Source organism: Calliopsis andreniformis, chromosome 8, assembly GCF_051401765.1.
Source record: "Calliopsis andreniformis isolate RMS-2024a chromosome 8, iyCalAndr_principal, whole genome shotgun sequence".
NCBI lineage: Eukaryota > Metazoa > Arthropoda > Insecta > Hymenoptera > Andrenidae > Calliopsis > Calliopsis andreniformis.
In genome coordinates this window covers 783,677-807,454 of record NC_135069.1, presented here as the reverse complement: position 1 = coordinate 807,454, position 23,778 = coordinate 783,677, and the positions used below count along the sequence as shown (strand labels likewise).

Here is a 23,778-nt window from a genome sequence, read left to right as displayed (position 1 = left end):
AAACTACGAACGAGAGTCTCTCAGTCCCTCGTCCATTGTTCGCACCACCTCCAGCGAAAATTTCCCCTGCATTCTTGGCTCGTTCCTTTCGCCTTGATCGATCGTTACTCGTTTTGGCTGCTCGCTAGACGCTCTGCCCCTCTTCTGCCCTCTTCCAGCCTCTTCTAGGTCGCGCTCGTGAACAGAACGGAGTTCTTGTAGTAACCCGTTCGAGATTCTGAAACAGAAACGGGTCAAGAGTTCGGCGTACGTGTCCTTCCCGCGATACGCTCTGCCTATCGAGACGCGACTCGTGCGATGCCGCAGCAAGAGGGAGAAAGAACAGTGAGCGAATAATTCGATGGAATCGGCGCCGCTCACTAATTATCTTTGCCCGTTGAAACGTAGATCAACGCGAAAGGGACGGAGACGGTATGGCGAAGAGATTCGGAAGAAAGAGAGATCGGGCGCGTTCGTAAATACGAGACCGGTCGACTCATCGGCCCTTAGGGCCCCTTTGTGATCGAGCCGCCACTCGACTTTTTATCCAACTGTCGCTTATGATTGAAAATCACTGCGCGTTTTAATAGTCCACCGGATTCGATTTGCTCCCATTCCCCCTTTCCCTTCCCTCCGTTTTTTCGAGAAAACTCCGATTCTGTAATGTCATAGTCCATAAACGAGAATTCCGTGGCGTGACCGAATCGATCCGAATCGAGTCATCCTGCCTCCTCGAATCGGCGAATGCACGCTTCGACTTCGCGAGATTCTTCGCCATTCGCAGTTCAGAGAAGCGATAGAGGGAAGGCCGAAGAAGACCCAAAAATGTTTCATGGATGAAGTTAGCTTTGCGAAGCCGCGGCCAATTAAGAGGCTACTCGTTAAGCGGCAGTATCTCTCTCTCTCTCTCCCTCTCTCTCTCCCTCTCTCTCTCCCTCTCTCTCTCTCTCCCTCCCTCCCTCTTCCCTCGGAGGACTCAGAGGCTGCGAGAGAAAAACGATTATTTACGTGCACCGTCACTCAGCTCGGGCCCTCGGAGAGAGAGAAAGAGCATTGAAATCACGCGCCAGCCACGGGTATACAGTTTTTGCCGGTGGCTGAAACTTTCGACGAGTTTCCGCGAAGCGAAGCGAAGCAAGTTTTGAATCCGACGGCGTGTGCCGGTGACGCTGTTGCAAGAAACACCCCTTCGAACGCGACTGCCTCTCGAGACTTTCTAATTAAAGATCCAAACTTTGTTCCTCGACGCAAGAAATTCCTGCAGCGCTGCTTCGCTCGAATCGGGAAGCACGAAGCTACTTTCAATCGAAAATCGAATCTTCCCTGGCTTTTGCTTTTTCTTTTTCCCCGGGAAATTCTGGTCCTTTCAGCGCTCGAAGCAGTTTCGCGTCAAGATACGCCATCGTCGCCATACCTCGTAGTCGGTCGGGTTTATCGAGAACAATTTCGACGTTTCGTTCAACGTACCTTGAAGAGGAGACTTCACTTGGTCCCTCTCGGCCGCTTGATGCTGCCGCGATTTTCTCTCCAGCTCGAGTTCCTGCACCAGCGACTCTGCGACAAAAACAAAAATCGAACAAATTCGTTAGCTATTTCACGTACGATCCAGATTCGCCTAGAACCGATCAGATTAAATGTGTCTACCGGAAAGAGAACTCTGAAGGCGAGTTTCGTTGGACGAGCAGAGGTGTCTTGGCGTCAATTTCATCGAGGCGTGAACCCAAACGCGCCAAGGATGAAACGGAACGGTAATTAGTGGAAAACCACCCACCGCGAAATACGCGAGAAAGGGGAAAGGAGAAGGGACGAGACGCAGGGATAACGGACGAAGGCAGGCGTGAAAGGGCCGCAGGTTTGCTCACTGAATTCCGCAAGGATTAGGGTGAAAACTGGAAAATGTCCCTTTAATGATATCGCGCCGAATTAACCACAGGCGAGATCCTCGTTTCGGTCTAGTTCGTTAAGCTGAGCGATCTCCCTTCGAACGGGTTCACGACCGTTGTTCTCCTTCCCAGGAAAGAAAAAAATAGCATCCAACAAAAAGAAATAGCAGTTTGAAGTGAGGAAAATAGCCAAGTGGAAATTGATACTCTGTATAACAGTGTGCACAGGGCGCAACGAAGTGGCAAACGCCCAGCAATACTCGATTCCGCGCACGATGCCCCGGAGCAAGAAATGCGCCGATCGAAAGGATTAATCGTTTCAAGGAAAGCTCGCGCGCGTATCGCGCGTGTATCGCGCGTGTATCGCGCGACGAGGTGGCTGAGGAGGGGGGCGCGAATATAATCGGTAAGCGTGAAATGGCGCCTCCTTGGGCAACGAGCAATGGTAAAATCCAATTGCGAGGCCATTAAATCCCAGTTAACTGGCACACACAGTTGAGCGAGAAAGAGGAACCTCCGTTCCCCATAGCTCGGTTCGCGCGGTACCAGAGACGTCGGGGCCGAGATTCCATTATGCTTTGAGCAACAATAGCTCGAAGGGCTGTTTCGTGCGGCGTGGGTGTGAATTCGTGCGTTCGTCAGGACGGCCGTTCTATTCCACGGGACGGTGTTTGCGTTTCACTGAGCCAAATTACCTCTGGCGCCCTTATCCGCGCGCGGGGTGTTCCGTCCCTTTGATATCCAAATGACAATTTAACTGCTCAAGATACACCGAGGGCCGCGTCCGTCTCGGCTACGCGCCGATCAATCCGCCGTCGCTCTTCGCGTTCTTCTGCGTCCAGAGAAGAAAGGGAAACTCTCGAGCCCCGTTGCAGCGGCACGTATGTCCGAGAGATCGACCGACTAATAGTTTTGCTACCGTCTTACACACCTTGACAAATCGCGCGAACAATGAAAACAATTTCAGACGATGCTTTGGCAGGCTTCCCGATCTCCTTTCTCGACCCTAAACGGTCGGGTATTGTGGCCTCGTCCAGGGGCCCGATTTTTTCGCCCGTTGACTCCGGGATGAGGGCTCTCGAGACAGTTCTGCTGAAAGGAGGGCCTCGAACTGTATCCGGTATGACTGTGCATTTATCCGTACGTAATTAACTGGCGCACAATGCATCGCGAGAAGGCCAACTCGCTCCCCGGGAGAAGACGAAGAAAAGGAATCGAAGCGGCAGCGACGGTCAGAGAGAAGGAAAAAAAGTAACGCGAGAGCGAATAACGCGGTATCGCCACTACTTCTCGAAAAATCCTCGTATTGTACCCCAACGTCATTGTTGCTTTCTTGGAGGACCCTAGTTGGAAGAGCGTTTATTCGCCTCTAGCCCGATGGTATGCAACAGTATACGTGGTAACGCCAATGTTGGTACGTGGTTACATTTTCCCGAGCGATGCACCCCTAAATTAATATCGCAAGGCTTAAATTAGGTGTCTCCTAAGCTGCTTAGCAAGCTTCGTACATTTGCAGCAGCGGATGCAACTGGCAGGCGCCGTAGACTCACACCTCCTCGCACGTCCTTGTAGAAATATATTCCGACTGACTAAGCTGTAGCTAAAATAATCGACAATTCCCTACACGGCCAGACCTTTAAGCCCCAGCTCGGCTGAAAAACAAACGTCTTTCAGGTTCGACGGTCTACTCGCGCGAGCATCGAAGAGAGCGAGCAATTCGAGTGCTCGTATCACATCCTAGGCGGCGGTAATTGGTCGAACGCTCTTCCTCTCGAGAGGATCAGAGTCGAGAGGTTAGCTCGAAGTCGAGGAGAAAAAGAGTCGAGGCGAAAGGGGGCGGGAGGTCCTGGAGGGGCGACAAGAAGGAAAGGACGAAGACGAAGGCGGGCGGCGAGGCGGCGAGGCGGCGAGGCGGCGAGGCGGCCAGGGGGTTGATTTCGTGTAGCGCCGCGTTTTTAATGCTCTGATCTTTATGTAAAACAGAACATGGACGGTGAAGCGCGAGGGAGTGAGCGAGGGACGAAGGGGGACGAAGGGGGACGAAGGGGGACAGGGGCGAGGAAGAGAGACAGAGGGGGCGACGAAGAACGCGGGGATAGGCGCTCGAGCACCAAGCCAACCGTGAAATTGTATGAATCAAGGAGGTGCATGGAGGAGCGCGGAGACACAAAAAGCGACGATACGAGCGGAACGAAAAGCGAAGACGCGAAGACGAAGAGGAATGCGCGTGCCGCTGCTCGCGTCTCCTTCGATTTCCGAATAGAAAATCCCGTCGGGACGAATCTCCGTCTCCGCGACAGAAACGAATTTAATCTGCTCACGATTTCCGCTCCTCTCCGCTCCTCTCCGCTCCTCCCCGCTCCGACACGCGCCGCTCCAGGCGATAAAGGAGGCTCGTTATATCACGCTCGACGACAAAGAACCTTTTCAAAGAGCCTTATACTAGGAACTCAAACAGAAGATTATTTCGCGATTTCGAAGTTGAAATGTGAATAACGCGACAGACTCTGTGAAATTCTCGACAGCAGCTTTCACCACCTAGTTACCTTTGCGCGAACTACCAGCAGACGCAAATAGGAGTCGATCTTCCTCTCGGCTCACCCTCCCAATTTCTCTATTCCTGAGCTTACTCGCCGGAAAACCACGTCGTGTCTCGTGGATATACAACATACATATTCGCGGCGAGGGACGCTTTCAACTCTCCTCCCCTTCTCATTCAGGGATTCTCGTGTCGGCGCCTCAACTTCCTTTCGCCTCCACATACATTGCACGTATACACGCGCCACGGTTTATCACTCTTTCAGGGTTATTGTCTTCTGTCTAATGGCTGCGAATACACGCGTTCAGCTTCTCCTGGACGGCCAGAAAGAAAAGCAAGGATATTTCGCTATGGTAGTTTTCCGCGAGCAATCGAGCCACGAGTGCCCTGCCACCCATACGTTTCGCCTTTGCCCCTTCAAGACGCCAAGAGATTTCCCGAGCAGATATGCGAACGAATTTGCAACGTACAAGCGGCTCGTTGTACATTGTATTGCCCTCTCCTGGCTCGTTCTGGTTTTACGATCCAGAGTTTCTCGGGTATAATAGATTCCCTGTAGAAACTCGTGCACGCACATTCCACGATCGTACTAAGGAAAAGCTGAAACCCGCTGAAATCCGTTGGGTGCCTACTTCTTTCGCGTTGACGTAACGCGTACGTAATAAGAGAAAAGTCTAGTACCGAATCCGAAAGTAACGTGGATGAATCGCGATCGCTGTTAGTAGTACTGATAAACGTTCACCGAAGATGCAGAAGAGGCAAAAGTGGAGGTGGATCTGGAGAGAGAAGATTAGCGTGTACTATCTTTGTCGCGAGAGAGCAACCGAGCCGAGAGGGAGGGACGTTATGGTGGCTGCGAAATTATTGCATATAGTCTGAATATTAAAGCGTGGCGAAGTGCTCCGTCGTACTCCACGGATGGTGGATGCTGGATGATGGACGCGAAGGAATCGTCGTGTGAGCTTGTGCGCGCGATCACGTACATACGCGGTACATGCGAGAGAAATGGAACGTGGGGAGGACAGAGGGGGACAGAGACAAAGCGAGAAGAGAACGGAGCGCGACGGCGGAAGGGGGCGAGAGGCGAAGGTTTAAGGGCAACGAAGGGAGAAGGAGGACAGGTAACGCCACCGAGAGCCACGGTGGCCGCCGGGGAAATTACGGCTGCTTCCTTACTTGCCAGAGATGTGCATAAACTCTGCATTACACTCAGTGGCGCTCATACTCAAATCCAGCTACCGACTTTGCTCATCTTCCGCGAATACGAGTGGTGGAAAGTTGATGAAATCGTACCGTGTTCGTTCGATCGCCATCGGGTTCCCCTCGTTAACCTACTTGGTTACGCGCCGCTTTTCGAGACCTTTCAAGCGTCGTTTCCCCTCTCGACAGCTTCTCGCGGAGTCTGTGAATGATCCAAGGAGGATGAGAAGCTCTGTTCGTATAGAATGCATGACTCGAAGACGCCACGGTCCCGAAGTCCCCTCGACGTCGTAAGTACCCACCTCGGACGACGACGACGTTTCGTCGACCTCCTCCTTCTCGCCACCGCCCCTTCCCCCGCCATCCTACCTAAATCTCCGTTGTTTATTGCAAATGGATTCCGCATCATGATGCCCGGGTGGCTGCGGGACCCTATTCAAATACCTCGTGTTTCCTCGTCAGAACCGACTACCTCCCCCTCCACCTCCCCCTCCCCCTGTCGTTCACCTACCCTCCTCGGTACACGGGGCTGTTATTGCCCCCGGCGTGATTGCTCTCTCTCTCCTGCCCCTTCCCTCTCCGGAGATCTTTCGAATAATTTACTTTGCACGATACCGACGCGACGCACATCTCTTCGCTCCTCGTCTCTTTTCGTCTCGCGCACGCCCTTGCCCTCCCGCCCCGTCGACTCTCCTCTTTTTTGTTTGGGTAATCGAGGATCGAAGTCACTCGGCCGGAAGATCAGAAAAATTGAGTGGATCCTAATACGGGAACGCGATTATCCGAATTAGCGGCTTGCCACGGGTCCTCGCCCTCTTTCCATCGCGGTCGCCCGCGGTGCACCCTCTTTGCTGCGGCTGGGAGAAGGGTGCCCGCGAGGCTCCTGGCTTTTCTTAAATTTCACCCGATACAATTCTTACCCTCGCGAGCTTATTTTTCGTTCCCATTCTTTCCTGACTTTCCCCTGCTCGAAAATTCTACCCAGATCCAATTACAACGCGCCTTGGGAGAGCTTCAATGCTCGTTCGAATCTTGACTAAAAGTGAATCAGGGTAATACTGACCTTGGTAGTTCTGCCAGAAGGCGGATGCTTGACTACCGATCAGGTCCAAGCCGTATCCCCATGCTGGCTTCTCGGGGGTTGAAGGTTGCTGGGAAGGGCGCGGCACTTGAGCTTCTCTGTACTGCTGAGCCTGCTGTTGTTGCTGAAGGGTTTGCTGGGACTGCTGTTGCGAGGACTGCTGCTGCGACTGGGAGTGCACCGGACTAGCCTCTGGTGGCTCTGAACTCGTGCGCGCTTCCACCGTCACGTTTTCTATGTTCAAGAAAAAGAAAAAAAGAAACTCTTCAGCGACACTCGATTTCGACAGTGCTCGGGATTCGGCTTACAGCGACGACAGGTAACGACCCCTCGAGCACACCCTTCCCTAGTCTCGAGCGAGTAGATTCGCGTGCTCCGTTTCAATTGAAATTAGTATCGCTACTCTCTGCTTCTGACAGGGTTAATCAGCAGCGCGGCTGCGACGCGAACGGGAACCACGGCCTGGCCCGCGCGCGCTCTGTATCGGAATAAGAGATTTCACTTAAAGGGTTTCAGGCTGCCGTTCGAGTTTTGCTAGTGACAGGAAGAGGGGTGTGCCCCGGTGGCCCTCTCGCTGCCAGAGGATCGAGGCGTTTATCGTCAGCCAAGAAACAGGAGCCGCAGCGACGATACTCGAAGCTGAAGGGAGGGGAGCGAGATCTCCCCGGCGGCGGAGGATAAGTAAGGAATCGTATTCTGCCGGGTGTCAGGCTGTTTGCTCTTCCTCGGCGAATTAATTAATTTATTCCGAGATCACCGACAGAGCCGGAGGCAGAGATCGCCTGGAAACGAACTTCGACGCGAACTCGCGTCCGTTTTCCTCGACGATCTTCTCATCCCGCGAGCTAATCTCGAATCTAGTAAGATCGAACTTCCCCTTACCGGTAATCGCTCTAACTTGTTCGGAAGATGCTCCCGTCGCCTTCAACGCCTCCTCGAGTTGCGTACGCCTCTTGATCTCCAGGTCCAGTTGCTCCTGCAGACGTTTCCTTGCCCTTCGCTCCTTCTTCAGTCGTTTCTGATACATCACTGCAAGCAGACAGACACAAAGAGCGGTTAGTACCGAAGAGACAAGAGTTACTCTTCGACCTTTAGAATGTCGTACGTAGCGTTGAAACGATTTCGACGGACACCTGTCAAAACGATTTAGCGTTCGCGCAGGCGTTCGCCAGGTCCCCAGGTGGCGGAACCCCGGCGCGGTCAAAGTCCAACGAAATTATCTTGGCGTATCATTCTACCGCGGGGGGTTTTACGGCCAGCACAGGGGGCCTCGGACCTCGAGCACGCGTCTAAGCGGGGGTCTGATCGTCTTCAGCGGCTACTGTGCGCGCTTGTCGACGATGCTTACCAGGGATCGACGTCGATCAATCGTTGGCCCTAGTTATCGATCGATCTACGAATCGACGACTCCTCCAGTTAAACCGGTTCCCCTTGCTCTGCCGCTCGATTTGCAAACGCGATGGATTTTTCTCTTAGGACAAGTTCGCGGCTGTCGAACAGCCTACCGCGGTTGATTACTTCATTTTGTCTAGCCGCGGATGAGTAACGATGCATCGGGCCCAAACAATTCCTATCTCACGCGTGAACTCGCGCAGGAACAGATACTCGACACGGTCAGGCGCATTCTCGCACCGAAGCTGATCGGTTTGATGGTTCGGGCCTCGGGTCGGCGCGTTTCAATCGCCTTCCCTTCCCCTGCTCGCTTTAATTATTTTCCATCATTGTGAACCCGCGCGTCCGGCCATTGTGTCTTGTCAGGATCGCCCGCTCTCGCCACTTTTGGCTCGATCTCTCGCGAACCTGGGCTTTGTTGTCGACACCTCTATCGACGGGATCCTCGTTCCATCGAGATCGCCGGCGTTGCCGTTTCTCTCGCGCCTACATTTTCTTCGACCAATTAGAAGACAACGCATTGCCGAGGACGTACGCGCCCTAGACGATTGCTCGAACGACGTTGATGCCTGAGACACAAATCCTCGCGTACGATACCTCGATTCGCGATGCTTCTTTCGCGATGCTTCTTTCGCGATCGGCAGGTAGATACCGGTTGAGCATCACTGATACGTGATTGATTCCCGGCAGACAAGGCGCAGACAACCCCTCTCCCCTTCCTACCTCGTCACCGAGCTCCCCTTCTCCGTCTTCACCTTTGTCTTTCTTCGTCGGTTATCTTGCTCTCGCGGACTTTTCAGGCACGCGGTTTCCTAACGTTACCGCGTTCTCCATCTCCCTCTGTCTCTGCGTGCCCCGTCCAGGTGCTGTCTCTTCGTCGAATAGGTGTGCAACGACAGAGGAGGGTGCAGAGAAAGCGCGAGAGGGTGCAGAGGAGGAGGGAGCAAGCGGGGGAGGGAACGAGGAGGAGAAGCGGCGTTTGGGAGAGGGATAGGGGGTAGAGAGGGCAGAGGGGGCAGAGGGGGTGAGGGCGAGGAGGAACGCGAGGCGAGGTGGGGTGGGATAAGGTGGGAAGGGGGACAGACTTCTCTTCGATGGTAGGAGCGGGCGGAGTGGCACGGGGGGAGGCAGGGGGACGCAGCATTATGATGCAAAGATGGCGCGGCTGCGGCACCCTAGAATTAGCTCGAGCACTCGCCATTGGCCGCTCGGCAAACCACTCCTTCGGTAACAACCGACTGCATACGTTGCATACTAAGGATACACGCGAGCTGGCAAAGAATTGCCTCGAACCAGGCCTGCTTCGCTCCGATTTCCACCTACGATTCTACTACCGACCGAATTTCTTTATGCCCTGTTTGCTCTCTCCTCACACCCCTGAACCATCAACGATGCTGGACCCCGTTTTCCCGCCGCCTCTACGAGTATACCCCTTACAGGATCTACGACGCTTTCAGATCGAACTCTCAGGGAAAAATCGGGAACGTTGATTCCCGTCCGTCCGATTGCTTCGGGACAATAGTTCCCCAGTGACGAAGGCGGACTGGTTATTCGCGGATTGTCTTCTCTGCGACGCTCATCGAGAGGTTGTTCCGCCTCGCCTCGAACGTAACAGCCGTGTAACTGCTCGAAACAGAGTCGAGGCAACGATCGGTACACGTTGCAATTTATCCTTTCTGCCCTTCCCCCAGACATTTCCGTTTCTTTCGTGGCGAAGAAGGGGACGCAGCTTCCTGAGAAAGGGAAAGGGAGTACCGGAGAACGCGATCCAGCTCGATCCGCGTCGTATCGATAAATCGTTGCATTTCTAGGCTAGAACAAACTGACGACGTCGGTCACGCGTTCAGGAAAAAAGTCCGTGGTCGTGGTTATGAAATCAGAGCCGGCAATGGAGCACGGTCATCGGCGAACCGTTGTTCCACTGGCTAGAAGTCACGGATAGCTGGAGACTCGAAAATCTCTGAGACGAAGGGGAATTGGTCGCGACTGAACCAGCCAAAGGGGACAGGTACGGGGTAGCGTAGGAGGAAGACCCGTGGAGGGGAGAGAACGCTCCATTAGATAATGCGCTTGGAGGAGAAAAAGAGAGCGAGAGAGAGGGAACGGGCACTCTCCTCGGACACGTCAAAATACATCAGCTACCGCTGTGCGCTGGCTCAGAAATCCTCTGAGGTCGCGCGGACTCCCCACGTCGAGGAATCGCGGACTCTCAACGCGTCCACCTACGTTTCACGTTTGCCTCACGGTAGGACGAGAGAGTGTGCGACAGAGAGGGGCTTCGATCTTATGGCCTGATATCGATCTTACCGCTGTCACGACTGGAATCGTCGAGATCTAGGCTCTTCGAGCGCTCGGGGAACGTCGTGAGCAGAGGCATGAGCAGAGGCATGAGCAGATTCCGTGCCCCAGACGCTCCGGGGCGTTTCGAACTCGTCGCCTATCTCTGGGAATTAGTGGCCGGCCGCGTAAACAATCAGGGGAAACGCGACGGGCCAAATCCAATAGGGAAACCCGCAGAAACTAATATACAGGCTGGCCGTCTTGCCCAGACCGTGTTTAATACAAGCTCGAAACGCGGATGGAGATCAAGCGAGAGAACGAGCCCTCCAGGAATAGCAATATGATTTACATTTTGAGGTTATATTGACCATTCTCGGCACCTGCAACACTCGTTCTCCTTCCTGGGCCGCGGGCGATGCCAACGATGACCGGGATCTGCTTAAGAAAAATTAATAATGTCCCGTCTAGATATTCTGCTCTATTCGATTCTACAAAAGCTGCAATATCTCGTGACCCTCGACCTCTACGGTTCATCTCGACTGTTCTACATTTATTAAGACCTGTACTCTCGAAGGAGCAGATTCCTGGGCCAGGCCTCGAATGAAATCGTTTCGCGCGTCCTGCGGAAACCGTGTTGCAGTCGAAGGGGAGATCGGAGGCGAGGGTTAGGGTCGAGAAGCTTGTCCGCGCACACTTAATGCGTAATTACGATTCATGAAGGCGGATGAACCGCGGCGTCTGGACGAGCGCGCGTAATCTTGCCCGAATACGTCCTCGAGGACCGAGGAACAGCCGTTAGCCATCGTTTAAAGGGGTTCTTACGCACCTACTCGAGACGCGGGAACCCACTCGCTCCTCCGACGGACAGCATCTGTGCTCTACGGCTCTCTCGATATCCATACAAAGCCATTTGCCGAGCAACATTACCTTCTGCCCGCCAAACGATTATAAACGAGCGAACGTCGATAGTAGTTAGACCGTGCATCCTCTGCGAATGCTAATTTCGTCCGGGCCTACGATCCTGTCCTTCAGAGTAATCGACGAGAGCGCGAAATAATATCTTCCGGCCTCTATACCACCAACTTCCCTCTTACTTTCTATAGAGGAGCGTGGCGAAAAGCTTCTTTTCGCTTCGAACGACATCGATCCGAAGAATCGTTTCGACGGAGTCGCTCACCCTCCTAAGACCACGGCTCGTCGTTCAAATATCAATTTCGTGGTGACAACTTTTCGTTACCCTCTTATATTCTGTGACCCATATGGAAATGGAGATCGGTCATCGGAATCCAGTTTGCGAGTGGAAACATCCCGAGAGGGTCAGACGGTTCGCGCTCGTATCCCTTCGCCTGTGAACCCAACCACCCCCAGGTTCTCCCTTCGAGGAGATACGTCGTAAAGTCGAAAGCTTTTCGCTTTTACGTATTATTCTTTTATCCGATATCGGGATAGAGCAGCATCCGGCGAAATATCCGAGGGAAAATCCTCTTTCGCGTTCTCCCGAGGCTCGTTCTCCGAGAATGATCGAGCTCACGATCGAGCTCACGCTTGCGCTCGTCTGCTTCATCTCGCTAACTGTTTTCATAGGACAAACTAATTTATCCTATTAACATCCGTTGTGTACGTTATAGAGTGGCTCTCGCGAGAGTTCTGCCAATCTGTTTATCGGTCGGTGTTACACTCCCGTTGAAGGAAAGAACTCGGCCAATAGCGGGTGTCTATCGAAGTAGCCCTTCGATTCGCTCAGATTTCAAAGCGTTACTGTTTTTCGGAAAAAGGCGAGCATACAGGGAGCGACATAATTCGTCAGACGAGAACGTAACGAAGGGTAATTGATCGCATAAAAACAGATTGATTACACGGAGAGATCGTGGGCAAGGGGATAAATGCGAGGAATTGCTGCCTAGGTTTCCTCGAAACGCGCACAGGTGTGGTCCGATCGGCGAATGGGTGTCGAAGGGTCCGAAATTCACAAGCTGGCGCTTGAGTTTCACCCGCGTCCCGCAATACGAAAATGTTTACTCTCCATTCGAGCGTGGGTCATTCGAAACCGGCCGATCTGGTTACTCGCTTCGGAACGCGCGGAAACGTAATAGCCAAGCGTTTCGCTCGACTTCTGCTAAGCTGATCTTCGGCCAGTTCGCGTTGTCGGAGGAAACGTTTATACTTTGCTAGTCGTTTTTCCTGAAATAGAGGAAAAAGACGCGAAGAGTAATGCCGTTTCCCTCGATCTTGGGAGCTCCTGACGCGGCATGGCGTGGAGCTGTACTGCCAGTAACGCGTCTATTCCCGGATAATTGTTTTAAAGGTGCCGATCAGTGATCGAGCACGACGTATATATTAATTTGCCTCGTATTCGTATTATATTATCGATAAGTATAATGGTCGATGGAGCGGAATGATAGGCTTACGCCGTGATAACGCATTTCGCGCGCACGTTCGTCGGTTAACGGGAGCCGCCGATTGACCTCGCCGCTCGTTACGTGTCCAAGGACTGGCAATTACGCGTGATGCGGCTCGGTCCGAGGAAAAAAGGAGAACAGCCGACAGGAAAGTTTCTCGAACCGAATGGGACGCGAGGGGATCCGTATCTGCGAGCAGTTTCTTTATCGGCACCGAGCAGCGGCAGTTTCGGGGGCTCCGATTCTATGGGACGCGTGTTTTATTGCCCGAAAACCAACAGATATCAGGATTATGTGTTCCGTCGACGTCGTCGCGCCACCGCGGTCCACCGATACGCTCGTCGAGCTCTCCTCCGAGAGCGGAAGGAGACAGCCACATTCTTTTCCGCTCGGTCGAGTTCGCGAAGCAAAGGTTGACTCGCTTTCGCGAGAGGAGATTTCTTTTCTATTTTCATTATTTCGATAGCAGCTAGTCATCCAGTTTACCGACCATCACGGATATTACTTTTCGGCCAGAAAATAAGCGGGACTGAAACTGGGGGGACGAGGGTGTAGGCAAGATGGCTAGTCGAATCAAACGAATCGCGTTAAATATAATGGCAGCGGTGCCGATGGCAAAAGCTGCGGTGGTGACGATGCCGGCGAGCCCGAGCAACGTACGCTGAATAGTTATCGTGGTAATCGCGGACCGAACCGATAAAATAAAGCCAAAGCCTACTAATGCCAGGTTATTTTTTTAAATGGCTCCAGCCGATCGAACGAGACCAGCCAAATGGCCAGGCTTCCTCCGCGTGCCGTTCTCCTTCGGGGTGAAACTATTTTGATCTTTCTCGCGCTAGATGGCCAAATCGAACCAGCCAATTTCCTACGCATCGTGCTTGTCCCCTTTTTATCGCCCGCGGTCCTCTTCTCGAGAGAGGTTCTTTGTGCATCCTGATTACCATCCTGCTTCAGATACTCGCAATCGAATAAAAGAGAATTCTCTTTAATTGAAAATACTATCCTTTCGTGAGTGTTTCGCATAGGAAAAAATCGCTCAATATTTGCTCGACTAAAAGCTAAGCATTGTTCCTTTTTTTTCGTCTCCACAGGGGATCGTCAATGTTTTCACTCTTCTCCCCTTAGGCGTCGATTACGCGATCCGCGTTGAACGAGGCCTCGATGACGTTTCATTTTTCCTCGAATAACCAAAACAGCAAGGGAACGAGACGAAACGAGACGAAACGAGACGAAACGAGACGAAACGAGACGAAACGAGAGAGGGATAGAGAGAAGGGAACGTGCAAGGGGAACTGAGACCCCGCAGAGCGTGCCGACAAGAAATGTTTTAGCTTATCGCGTTTCCGCGTTTAATACCCAACCTCCGTCGCGACGAGAAACTCGGGGTCCATCCCCTGGGAGACGTACAGCAGTTTAATGGTGATTTTTTGTCGCGTGCTGGGTCGTTCTCACCTCAGGCCCATCGCGCGTGGATGTGTCAACGAGTCGTGAGTTTCCCGAGCAGATATAGAAAGTATGTAGCTTTTATGGGTGGTCAGACTCAATAAAGATCGTTGAGACGATTAGCTGATGGTTCGGTGGACCTTCTGGTTCGAAGTCGATTCCTCCCTCATCGAACCACCCTTCCTGCTCGCGTCTCTATCGACTGAATAAATAGAAGTAGCGTTGCTTACTAAAAGGTCAAAGTTTTTCGCCAAGTTAGTGGATATTGAGAGGGGCGCAGAACCACCATCCCCACCTCTCATTTCCACGGCAAGGAGGAACGCGCGGCACACTGTGTACGAATTAAATTCTTAAAGTTCCCTCTCATGCATGTCGGCGAGTCGCATTCCGCGAATCCCCGAGACAACTAGAATCGAGTTACCTCGAGCTAGCCCCGTCCCTTCCTTTCTCTTCCTCTCTTCTCGAGGGAACCGATATTAATTCCCATAAATTTCCTTTCAACGGCTACGGATATTCTCAGTGGCTCCGTTTCTCCGCCTCCCTTTCAAGAGCAAAGGACTGTTTGCCTTTTAATCCGAGTATGCAAAGAACGTTATTCTTCTTTTCCGTCGACAAAATGCTCCGGGTGAAGAGGCGGAGAAACGAGGATCGCGAAGTAGCACGGCAACGAGGTTGCGAGTCTTGCATCATTTAGCGTCGCGATGAAAGCTACGCGAGTCGTCCTTCTTTTAAACAAAATTCGTCGAAATTCCTTTAACGAAGAAGAATCAGCTTGCCTAGTTATCGTACCTGAGCGTAGATATTCGAGGAATTATTGAAGCGAAGGCGGCTCAGGTTGCGGTCAATTTGCAGGGGATTGCGATTTGTTCTCGCGGGCATAGAAAGCGGAGCAACGGTGTGCGGTCCATGGAAAGCGAGATCCCATTCGAGTTGTTCTTTGAGGCGGCGGCGGTGCCGCAAAGGGAATAGTTTGCGGCGTCCCCTGACGCGAGTGGACGCGAGTGGACGCGAGTGGACGCGAGTGGACGCGAGTGGACGCCAGGCGGAATGGAAAAAGGGAAAAGTAGGAGGCGCTCGCGGATCGCGTCGAGGCTCGGCCGCGACACCAAAGAACGACAGAAGTACCGGAAGGGTGGACACGTTTCAATTGCAGACCGCAGCCGGCGGTTGCTTTCTTTTCCTCCGTTTCAGTTTCTGAAGTGGCTCTTCTCTCCGCCGCAAACCGACCGACCCAACTCTCGACTCGAGTCGACTCGACCGTGTGTTTATACAACATAATGGCTTGTGCCAGCATTGTAGCAGCAAACTCCTGGGTGCTTCGCTCACCACTCGCTTCGCGATTCCCTTTCGGCATTCGTTTGGCACTTTATCACGCCCCTAGATTGCCGCATTAAACATCCAGCAAAGGGAATGGCAACCCTTGCCGTGCGCACCCGTGCGCACCCGTGCGCACCCGTGCGTTCTTCGCCTGTCCCTGTCCCCTACGCTCTCCCTTTCCATCTGCGGCCACCGCTTTTCTTTCGGCGCTTCCGCCAAGATTAAGCCCGCTCGGCGAGCCATCGTGCGACCGTTGCTTTCGCGTATCTCCTTTCTCCGCGACGACAATCTAAACTCGATACTTCCAGACCTTTGCCAGTCTCTGCTCTCTCGCTGTTGCTTCTCCCTCCCACGCCTCGTGCTTTGCTTTGCCCACCTCCTTCGACCCCTGCTCCCCGCCTTTGTCGATCGATGACGCGTTTAGTAATTCAAGAGGGCAAAAGGGAAAAGGGACCAAGTAGGAGACTCTATGGAATTATGGCAGGTGGAAGACGGCCGACCTCCCTGAGCGGCGGTGATCGCCGTCTCCAATCTACCAGCAGATATACGGTGTCGCGTTACACGCGTGGCTAACGCTATCGACCAGGACGAGCTGGTCGGCCGCGCGCACTTCTATGTAAGTGCGTGCCTGTAGTCGCGGCGGAACGGCCGCGTTCCATCGTCATCCGGGGATATAGGATTGCCACACGGGTACATTGTGCTTGCGCGAGGAAGTTTCGCTCGAAGGACCTCGAAGGGATCTCCCGATCTCTGACTGTTCGACGAGCAGAGCAGAGCCTCGGACGTAAAGGTTGTTCGCCGAAGTGTCTCGCCGATTCCGGGAAGAGGAGCAAACATTAACGAACCGATCTGTCACGTAATACGTCCCGAAGCACCGCGGACACATCGTCGACCGGATATGAGGCGAGCGTTTGTGCACGAGCGAGACAATATAATATATCGTGAGCGCGATGGGAACGATCGTCGATGAATAAGTCCGGTGAGACTCGCTGCTTCTCGAAGGATATCGAGAAGAAGGGCTTCTTCTTATGGCGTGCACCTCGAGGGCTTCGTTTCGTAACGAATTCCCTGAAATTTTTTCGAGAAACTCGACCGACGTCAACCCCCTGCCTGCCCTCCCGACCGCCCTCCGGCCGCCAGGTATACCGAACGATTTTCATGCAATCCCTCTTCGATCGCGACCTCGACATTCCACGATTATTTCGCTCGCGAGAACTTGCCGTCATTTCTGCCGCTCGACTGGGTCATCCCCACTCTTCTTCGCTGCCTACCGGAAGTTTCACCTTGGCTCTTTCCGGCGACGTTGCCAGGACTCGGTTACCGTGACGCTCGAGAAGAGACGAACGGCCGTCGGTAATTGCGTCAAAGCGAGTCACCGAATTTCAATCACGCCCAGCTCCTCGCCCTCGTCGCATCGTAGGAAAATCATCCAGGCATTATGTATTTGCTCTCGAGAATAACCGGTTCGGTGAGTTCACCCTCGCGAAGTCGCCAACCTCGCTCGCTTCTCTCCCTCTCTCTCATTGAATTCGCGCGAGCTGTCGCCTCCCCTCTGCCCCCGCGGTTATTAATATTTGCCGACAATTACGGAACCAGCGACCCCTTTAATTCCGCCTCCCGAGGACCAAGACACGTTCCGGAGATCGATCCGCCGACGTTGTTCCGCGTTTTCTTCTCCCTCCACCACGTCCACCCTTTTTCTAGCTTTTTCAAGCTGCGCAGAACCTTGTCGAAATATTCAATTATCGCTGGGAAATTCTGTCAATACATCCACCGAAAGCATTAACGAAATTTCGTCGAGCGTTTACAGAGAACCGCTTCCGGGGGTTTGTTCAGCCCAACAATGTCTCAGAAATGACGGCTATTTATAAAGGTATCAGGGGAATAAGAAGGCGCGACCACGGACAGCGTGCCCATTACTTTATTACACTCGTCGCACGAGGGGGTTCCTCGATTCCCTTTTCCTTGCCGATCGACGAGTCGAGGTACGAGAATCAATCCCGAGTATAGTTGAGAAAAACACGCACGAAAAGAAGCGTTCAGGGCGGTTCCCGAAAACCGATCGCCCTTTTCGTTCCTATACGTCTTTATTAACCCCTGAACCCTCCGAGGAAGCGGCAGCTGCTACTGTAAATCCTAGTTAGCATTTATTTCGACGCGGATACTCAATTAATGACGATTCGAGCTCTCAGTTCTTGACCCCTTCCGAAGCACTGATTCGGACCGGTAATATAATGCACGGTGTTTAGGAGAAGCATGTTTGAGGTTTCGTCGATTACTTCTCGCAGGCAAGTTGGTGAATCTTAGCCAGAGCAACGGGTTCGTGTTCGCAAAGCATCCGGTCGGTTTCCCCTCTCTGCTTCGTCCGGTTTCTCTGCGCGCTCCTTTGCCCGCGCACGGATGCCGCACGATGGAAACTAGATCCCGTAGCTGGAGTCGAAACTGGCCGTAGAAACAAGGAGGTTCTACTTTGGGGGTTGGAAAACCCATCAACGCCCGGCTAGACGAGGGAGAAGCAGGGAGGAGAACGAGAGACGATAGTTCGCCGCACGTTCTCCTTCCACCCTTCCGCTTTCCACGCTGGCTCTCCGTCTCTTCTCCCGCTGGACGGTCCAGAGAACCCCTTCCAGTACAAAGCTCTCTCTCTCTCTCTCCTCCCCTCTTTGCCGAATCCCGTGACGCGCGGGAGCCCCAGAAGAGGCTCTCTTAGAGGGAGAGAGGCCGAGTAAGCGGAGCTTACTAAGTACGTTTTGCATCTAAGACGCTCTCCGAGTTTAATTACGGGGCTTTGCGGTACCGGCGACACAGACGCGCTGAGACAACGAGCACACGTACACGCATATGGTCAGCTTTGTTCCTTTCGAGAACGTGCTGGACCAGAGAGACCGTGCACTCCGTTACTTCAGAAAACGCACGCGGAAGAAGGATTCGCTAATTCGACTAATTCTTTTGCATAATCCACGCGAGGTTCGTAAAATGAAAGGTTAGAAAAGACGGAGGACCGTTTGAAACGGGAATTGCGCGCAGCTCGATTCGCCTAGGAAGGAGGACATAAAAGTCCATAGTACGACGGAGTACAAAGGGTCTATCAAGCGTGGGGCAATGTCGATGGACAACGAATAGGCCGAGGACCGGTGCAATTTTGCTCGGCGTGCACGCAGCGGTAGTCAGCGTCGACGGCGTTACGATTTTTACGACGCTCCCTTTACAACCGACAAAATGTCATTTTCCGCGATGTGTGTACAGGCAATGCGAGGGTCGAGGAGCCACAGCCAGCCAGAGAAGGCTGGAGAAAGGGGACGACGTAAGCGAAAGGGGATGATCGCGGAAATAGCGAGACGGTCCGGTCCGGTCGAAGACTCGGCAGCGACCCTTCGGAACGCGCGCGCTTCTTCTGTAAACGCAGAGTATCCCTTGGCGGTGGAATCGAAGGTCATTACAACGGAGGTGGATCGTATCCGTTCGATTTACCGTCGCTATAAAATTTCAGGAATTTTCAAATACGTTTTCAAATACGACGTTTATGCCGGCGCGACCGTGTCCCTCGTCTTCTCGGAAATAATTTGAAGCGGCCACGCGGGACGTCTCGCAGCCGCGCGAGCGCAGCGACCGAATTATTGCGAAGGATCGCCACGACTCGGTGTCGACCGTAAATTTTCCCTGGACAATAAAGAACCGCGCCGGACGGCGAATTCTTCGGTAAAAGGTGGACCGGTGAAAAAACGGCGAGTGAACGGAGGGCTTCGTCAGAAACTGTTGCGAGCCGAAGACCCTTCGGCAGCGTCATTTTTTCGACGTCCGGACAGAAAACGACGATAGCTCGACTGTCTATGCGTCCGCGGACGCCGAAAAAGCGCCGACTGAGCAGCGCACGGAATTGATTTTCAGAATTTATCGTGGCGAACTTCCGTTCGTCGCGGCTTCTCCGCAATCGCCGCGTAAACACGATGAGTTTACGACAGGGTTGCAACCGAAAGCACCTTCGACCGGCTAATTGGAAGGCTGGCCTAATCGCGCCGCGGCCCGTCGCGGCCCGTCGCGGCTCGCCGCGAACAAGCTTTGTTCTTTGTTCCGAGCGAACGCCTTTTCGTTCCTCCTCCCATCGCGTGGACCTACCCCTCCTCTCCACTGTTACCGAACCGTTCCTTCGAATCTTTCTACGCTGGGAGAGTGAAAAACCTTTAAGGGTGCAATCGACGAACGCAATGGCCGGTCGTGGCTCAGTGCGCAGAAGAGCGTGGCGTGCGATTTCGACGATGGACACTGGCAACGCAATGCGGCAGTCGCAGTTGGGCCGAGATAATTAGGTTTGAGTGCACTCTGGCCGCCGCAGTCGGTAACTCAGTTATCAGTGGACACCCCGCGTACAATGGCTATCACAACGGCATCAAACATAACGCATCAATTAACGTGAACAATAACCGAGGTGCGCGTGGGCTAGGGGTAGCGGGCGATCCCGAACGGTTCAGGACCCTCGCGCTCGAAAACGATGGCCGATGCCCGCAACCACGCTCCTATTCGATCCGCGATCGAAGCCTCGAGATCTCGGCTGGTCGTTGGCCGAGAATCGATCGAAGAACGCGCGTCGGGCGTTCGCGCGTTCGCCGATATCGAGGCGGGCCGGCTAACGAATTCTCCGAAGCGAGGAAAAAGCAATATCCAGAAGACCCGGTGTGCGCGTGAATCCGCTCGCGTATGCGTGCCGATACGCCTCCATACGTGCATGCATATCCATAAGTGCGTGCTGGCGCGAGAGCAGGAGGAGGGGGCGAGCGTTCGTATGCATCGTGCACGATCAGGGCCCCTCTGGCGTATTCAAAGAGCGCACCGTCGCTCCATCTCGAGGAATGCGGCAATCGATTATCACGGTCCTGAATATCGATACTACCGTCGGACACAGGGCCGCGCTCCGAACCGCGTCGAGCCAGAGCCAGAGACAGCGCAGAGGAACGAGCAGAGAGAATCGCTGGCTCGCTGACTCGCGCGCTCGTCCCTTCACGCACACTCGCGCGCAATCCTATCCGCTTAGCGGCGCTCTTCGCTACCCTGGCCACACGCACACGCGGCCACGACTAATGACATCGGCTCCTCTATAATACTCGTGCCTCGAATATCATCGGCCCGATATTGCCACCACCAGAGATTAATGTTTCGTCCTGGACCATCCCCAGCGTCACCCTCCCGCCCTTCCACCTCTTCCGCTCTTTACCGCGCCTCTTCGTTCCATGCTTCTTTAACGACTCCTCGTTTCGATACGCGTACCCTGCGAGCGACAACTATCTCAGCCCCGCAGGATCCTCGGTGAACGGATTCTGTGGGAATATTTCCTCGCTCCTTCTCGCGGTTCTTTCGCACGGGGAGGACGCGAAGGGCGAGAAAGGCCTGAATCGCGCAACCGAAGCGAGTACTTTGGCGAATTAGTAACAACTTCTCCCCATCTCTCGCCCCTGCGCAAGTGGCGCAGGAGGAAAAAGTTAGTCTCCCCCGCGTCTGTCGTCAACCCGATAAACGTCAAAGCGTCTTCCCCCAGATGCCCGTGGAAACTTGGAGACGGCCGGAGTTTCGAAGCGAGTGAGCGGCTGGTTTGTCCGCGGCGAGCGGCATCGACGATAATGGCGGCTATTAACGAGCCGTAGCGAGCGCGAAGGCACCTGAGCCCAAAATATCACCGCGATTAATGCAATTACAGCTTACAAGTCCCTTCGGCTCTAAGACCTTCGGTATTACTAATTCAATGTGCGCGTGGATGTGTTTCCGGTGCTCCGTTCCCCGTTCCCCGTTCCCCGTTCTCGACCCCTTTGCAACCTTCTCATCCCGCTGCTGCCAGTCGACAGAAGCTTTCGGTTGTCGGCTGAGCCCCGTTCCGCGTTCAACTTGCGAACCACGAGATTTCGAGGTTGCACGCTCGCTGGCACTCGTCTGCGAGTAAGTACCGCGTAGCTGGTCGCTTCAGATCGGCAGTTGCGCGCGGAAAGCTCGCGAGGGTGGATGAAGAGGTAGGTTCGAACGGATTACGGCATTTTCGGGAGCCCTCGTGCCAGTACCGACGTTTGGCGGTTGCGGTTAACGTAATTACGCCGAAGGACCTGCCGCGACCCCTCGCGCAAAACCGCCAACGTCTTACCTCGACGTCTTGGCCTCCGCCTTCGAACCTTTCCCTCTCTCGTCGTGCATCTCCTGCCTCAACATTTTCATCCCCCGTCTAAGGGCTGATCCCACGTCTAGAACGCACCTAGCGAAATGCCCGAGCTGCCGGGATCGGTACCGCAACGCTCACTCCTCCCTCCCCCTTTCTTCGATTAAATTCCAAATGGGTTCTGGAGATTAAACGCCTCGCCATCGTCGAATCGCCTTTTCCCGCAACAATTTACATTTCGACAGGGCTCTCTCCTCATTCGTGGATCTCCGCGTAAGCGATCGAGCAATTACCACCCAGCTGCATTCCGATCGTCATCGTCATCGATGCGCCCAAACGGTGTGTACCATCAGGCTCTATTAGCGCGACGATCGGGACAATCGGTCCAATGATTACAGCCGAAACATAATCGTTAACGCGTATGACCCATTAATGACTATGGACCATTCTGGATGCCAAATTGGTGGCGGCGAATGGGCGTCGAGAGGATCGCCGAGCACTCCATCCACATGCGTGTAACCGCGTAAACGCCTGAACGCGGATGCTTGACGCGGCCGATGATGAACGTATTTGCGCGCCCCGTTGATCCCAGTTACGACAAATCAAAACGTAAATGCGAACATCCCTCCCAGTTGCAGTTCGATTCACCGCGCGGCCTCGATGCTCGCCCCCCTTTCGCTCGTTTCGCTCGTTTCGCGGTGAAACTGTTCGCGTTCCCCCACGATCGGAGAGGAGGTGAGGAGGAGAGGAGAGAAGAGACGAGAGAAAGCGCGCGCATCTTTCCCTTCGAGCTACGAGATCTCTCTCTCGAAATCGGCTCGTTCCTCCATAATTTATGAGATTCTCCGTCTGTCCGTGAGGCCTTTCCTCGCGACGTTATAATTAGAAATATGCTTACGGCCGTAATTCCGAGCGGAACGGATCCGAGGGGGTGGCTCGAAAGGAGGGTGAGCACGTTTACTGCCAATAAGGGACGCATGCATAATAGAAAGCCGTAGATGGTAGTCGACCGACCGACAGAAGGACTTACACGGGAATGCTACTTTACGAGGACTCGTATTACGAGGGTTGCGGATTCGGCGTCTTTCATACGCGTGTCCCGCTCGCGTTTCGACTGCGAATCCGTGCTCCTTGTCTCTTTCATATCTGCGGAAAAGGCGGAGAAGGCGAAATTACTTTCTTCCCAGATCGCGACACATTTTCCACCGCGATAACAGCTTCTGGTGGGCAGAGGCTCGAAAACGTTTTCGGGAAGCGAGAGCCGTGAACGCGTTCCCTCTAGAGACATCTATGGGACGCGTGAAATCCGCAACAGCGACCACACGAGCGGACACAGAAACGACCGCACCACGAAATTTCGATCGGCGTGATTCTCCAGCATTGACGTCACGCTGGTTTACCGTGGCAGGATGAACGACAAGAGGATAGCAGAGAGAGAGAGCGAGAGCCGCGACCGCGAGAGGGTGAGGAGGCAACAGCTCTCGGGGTGTCGAATTTGGTCGAGCACTCGGAGTAGGGTGACACGTAATAACGGGTTACTAGTTACGGATGGACATTTATTTATTTACGCCTTCCAGCACGGGTAATTTCGCATAATTCGAGGTTTCGTTCGCGTTCAGGGAAAATCGCTCTCGAACGCACCGCGACGCTGATGGTTTCCGAAAAAATCCGACACCCGAGAAAACGAAGCAACCCCTGAACGAGACACAGCTGACAGTGACGCGCGTGCAACCTGTTTTCTGAGAGAGGGATACCTATACCCGTGGCTTGTCGCAAGTCGCAAGGAACAAAGCGGCGAGCGTTCCATTCCGCTCGCGAGGACTGCGCTTCGGTACGCCCAGAATTTTCGCAAGCGTTTCCCGTCGCGGAACCGAGACGATTCCAGCGTGTACGCGACCGCACGGGATGGGAGGGCAGCTACGGTGTGCACACACGCGCGGCCAAGTAATTCGCGCAATTTCATCTAAATTCCGCAGCAACGAAATTTCTCGCGTCGTCGTCTGTTCGCGCGCGGTCGCGCATTCACACAGAAACCGGAGGCCCGCCCGGACGGGCGCCTCTACACCCTCATTCGAGGTACATACATACGGTTTCCTACACGGAGCAGAGCGAGCTTCCATAATGGTATT

At 53.8% G+C, this 23,778-nt stretch overlaps 1 protein-coding gene across 4 annotated transcripts in view; it reads right to left on the bottom strand.

Annotated features, from left to right (window-relative positions):
* Positions 1-22: 22 nt before the first annotated feature.
* Positions 23-23,778, bottom strand: part of Dac (dachshund family transcription factor) — a 122,625-nt gene continuing 98,869 nt past the window's right edge. For 3 of the 4 annotated variants that reach the window (XM_076383251.1, XM_076383253.1, XM_076383252.1), the window contains 4 exons: positions 7,565-7,711; positions 6,665-6,916; positions 1,447-1,533; positions 23-217 (listed from right to left, as the gene is read on the bottom strand). In XM_076383251.1, coding sequence (XP_076239366.1) covers positions 165-217; positions 1,447-1,533; positions 6,665-6,916; positions 7,565-7,711 — 539 coding nt within the window. In that variant the 3' untranslated portion in view covers positions 23-164. The remainder of the gene's footprint in view (positions 218-1,446; positions 1,534-6,664; positions 6,917-7,564; positions 7,712-23,778) is intronic. The other variant, XM_076383254.1, reaches the window with a different exon arrangement.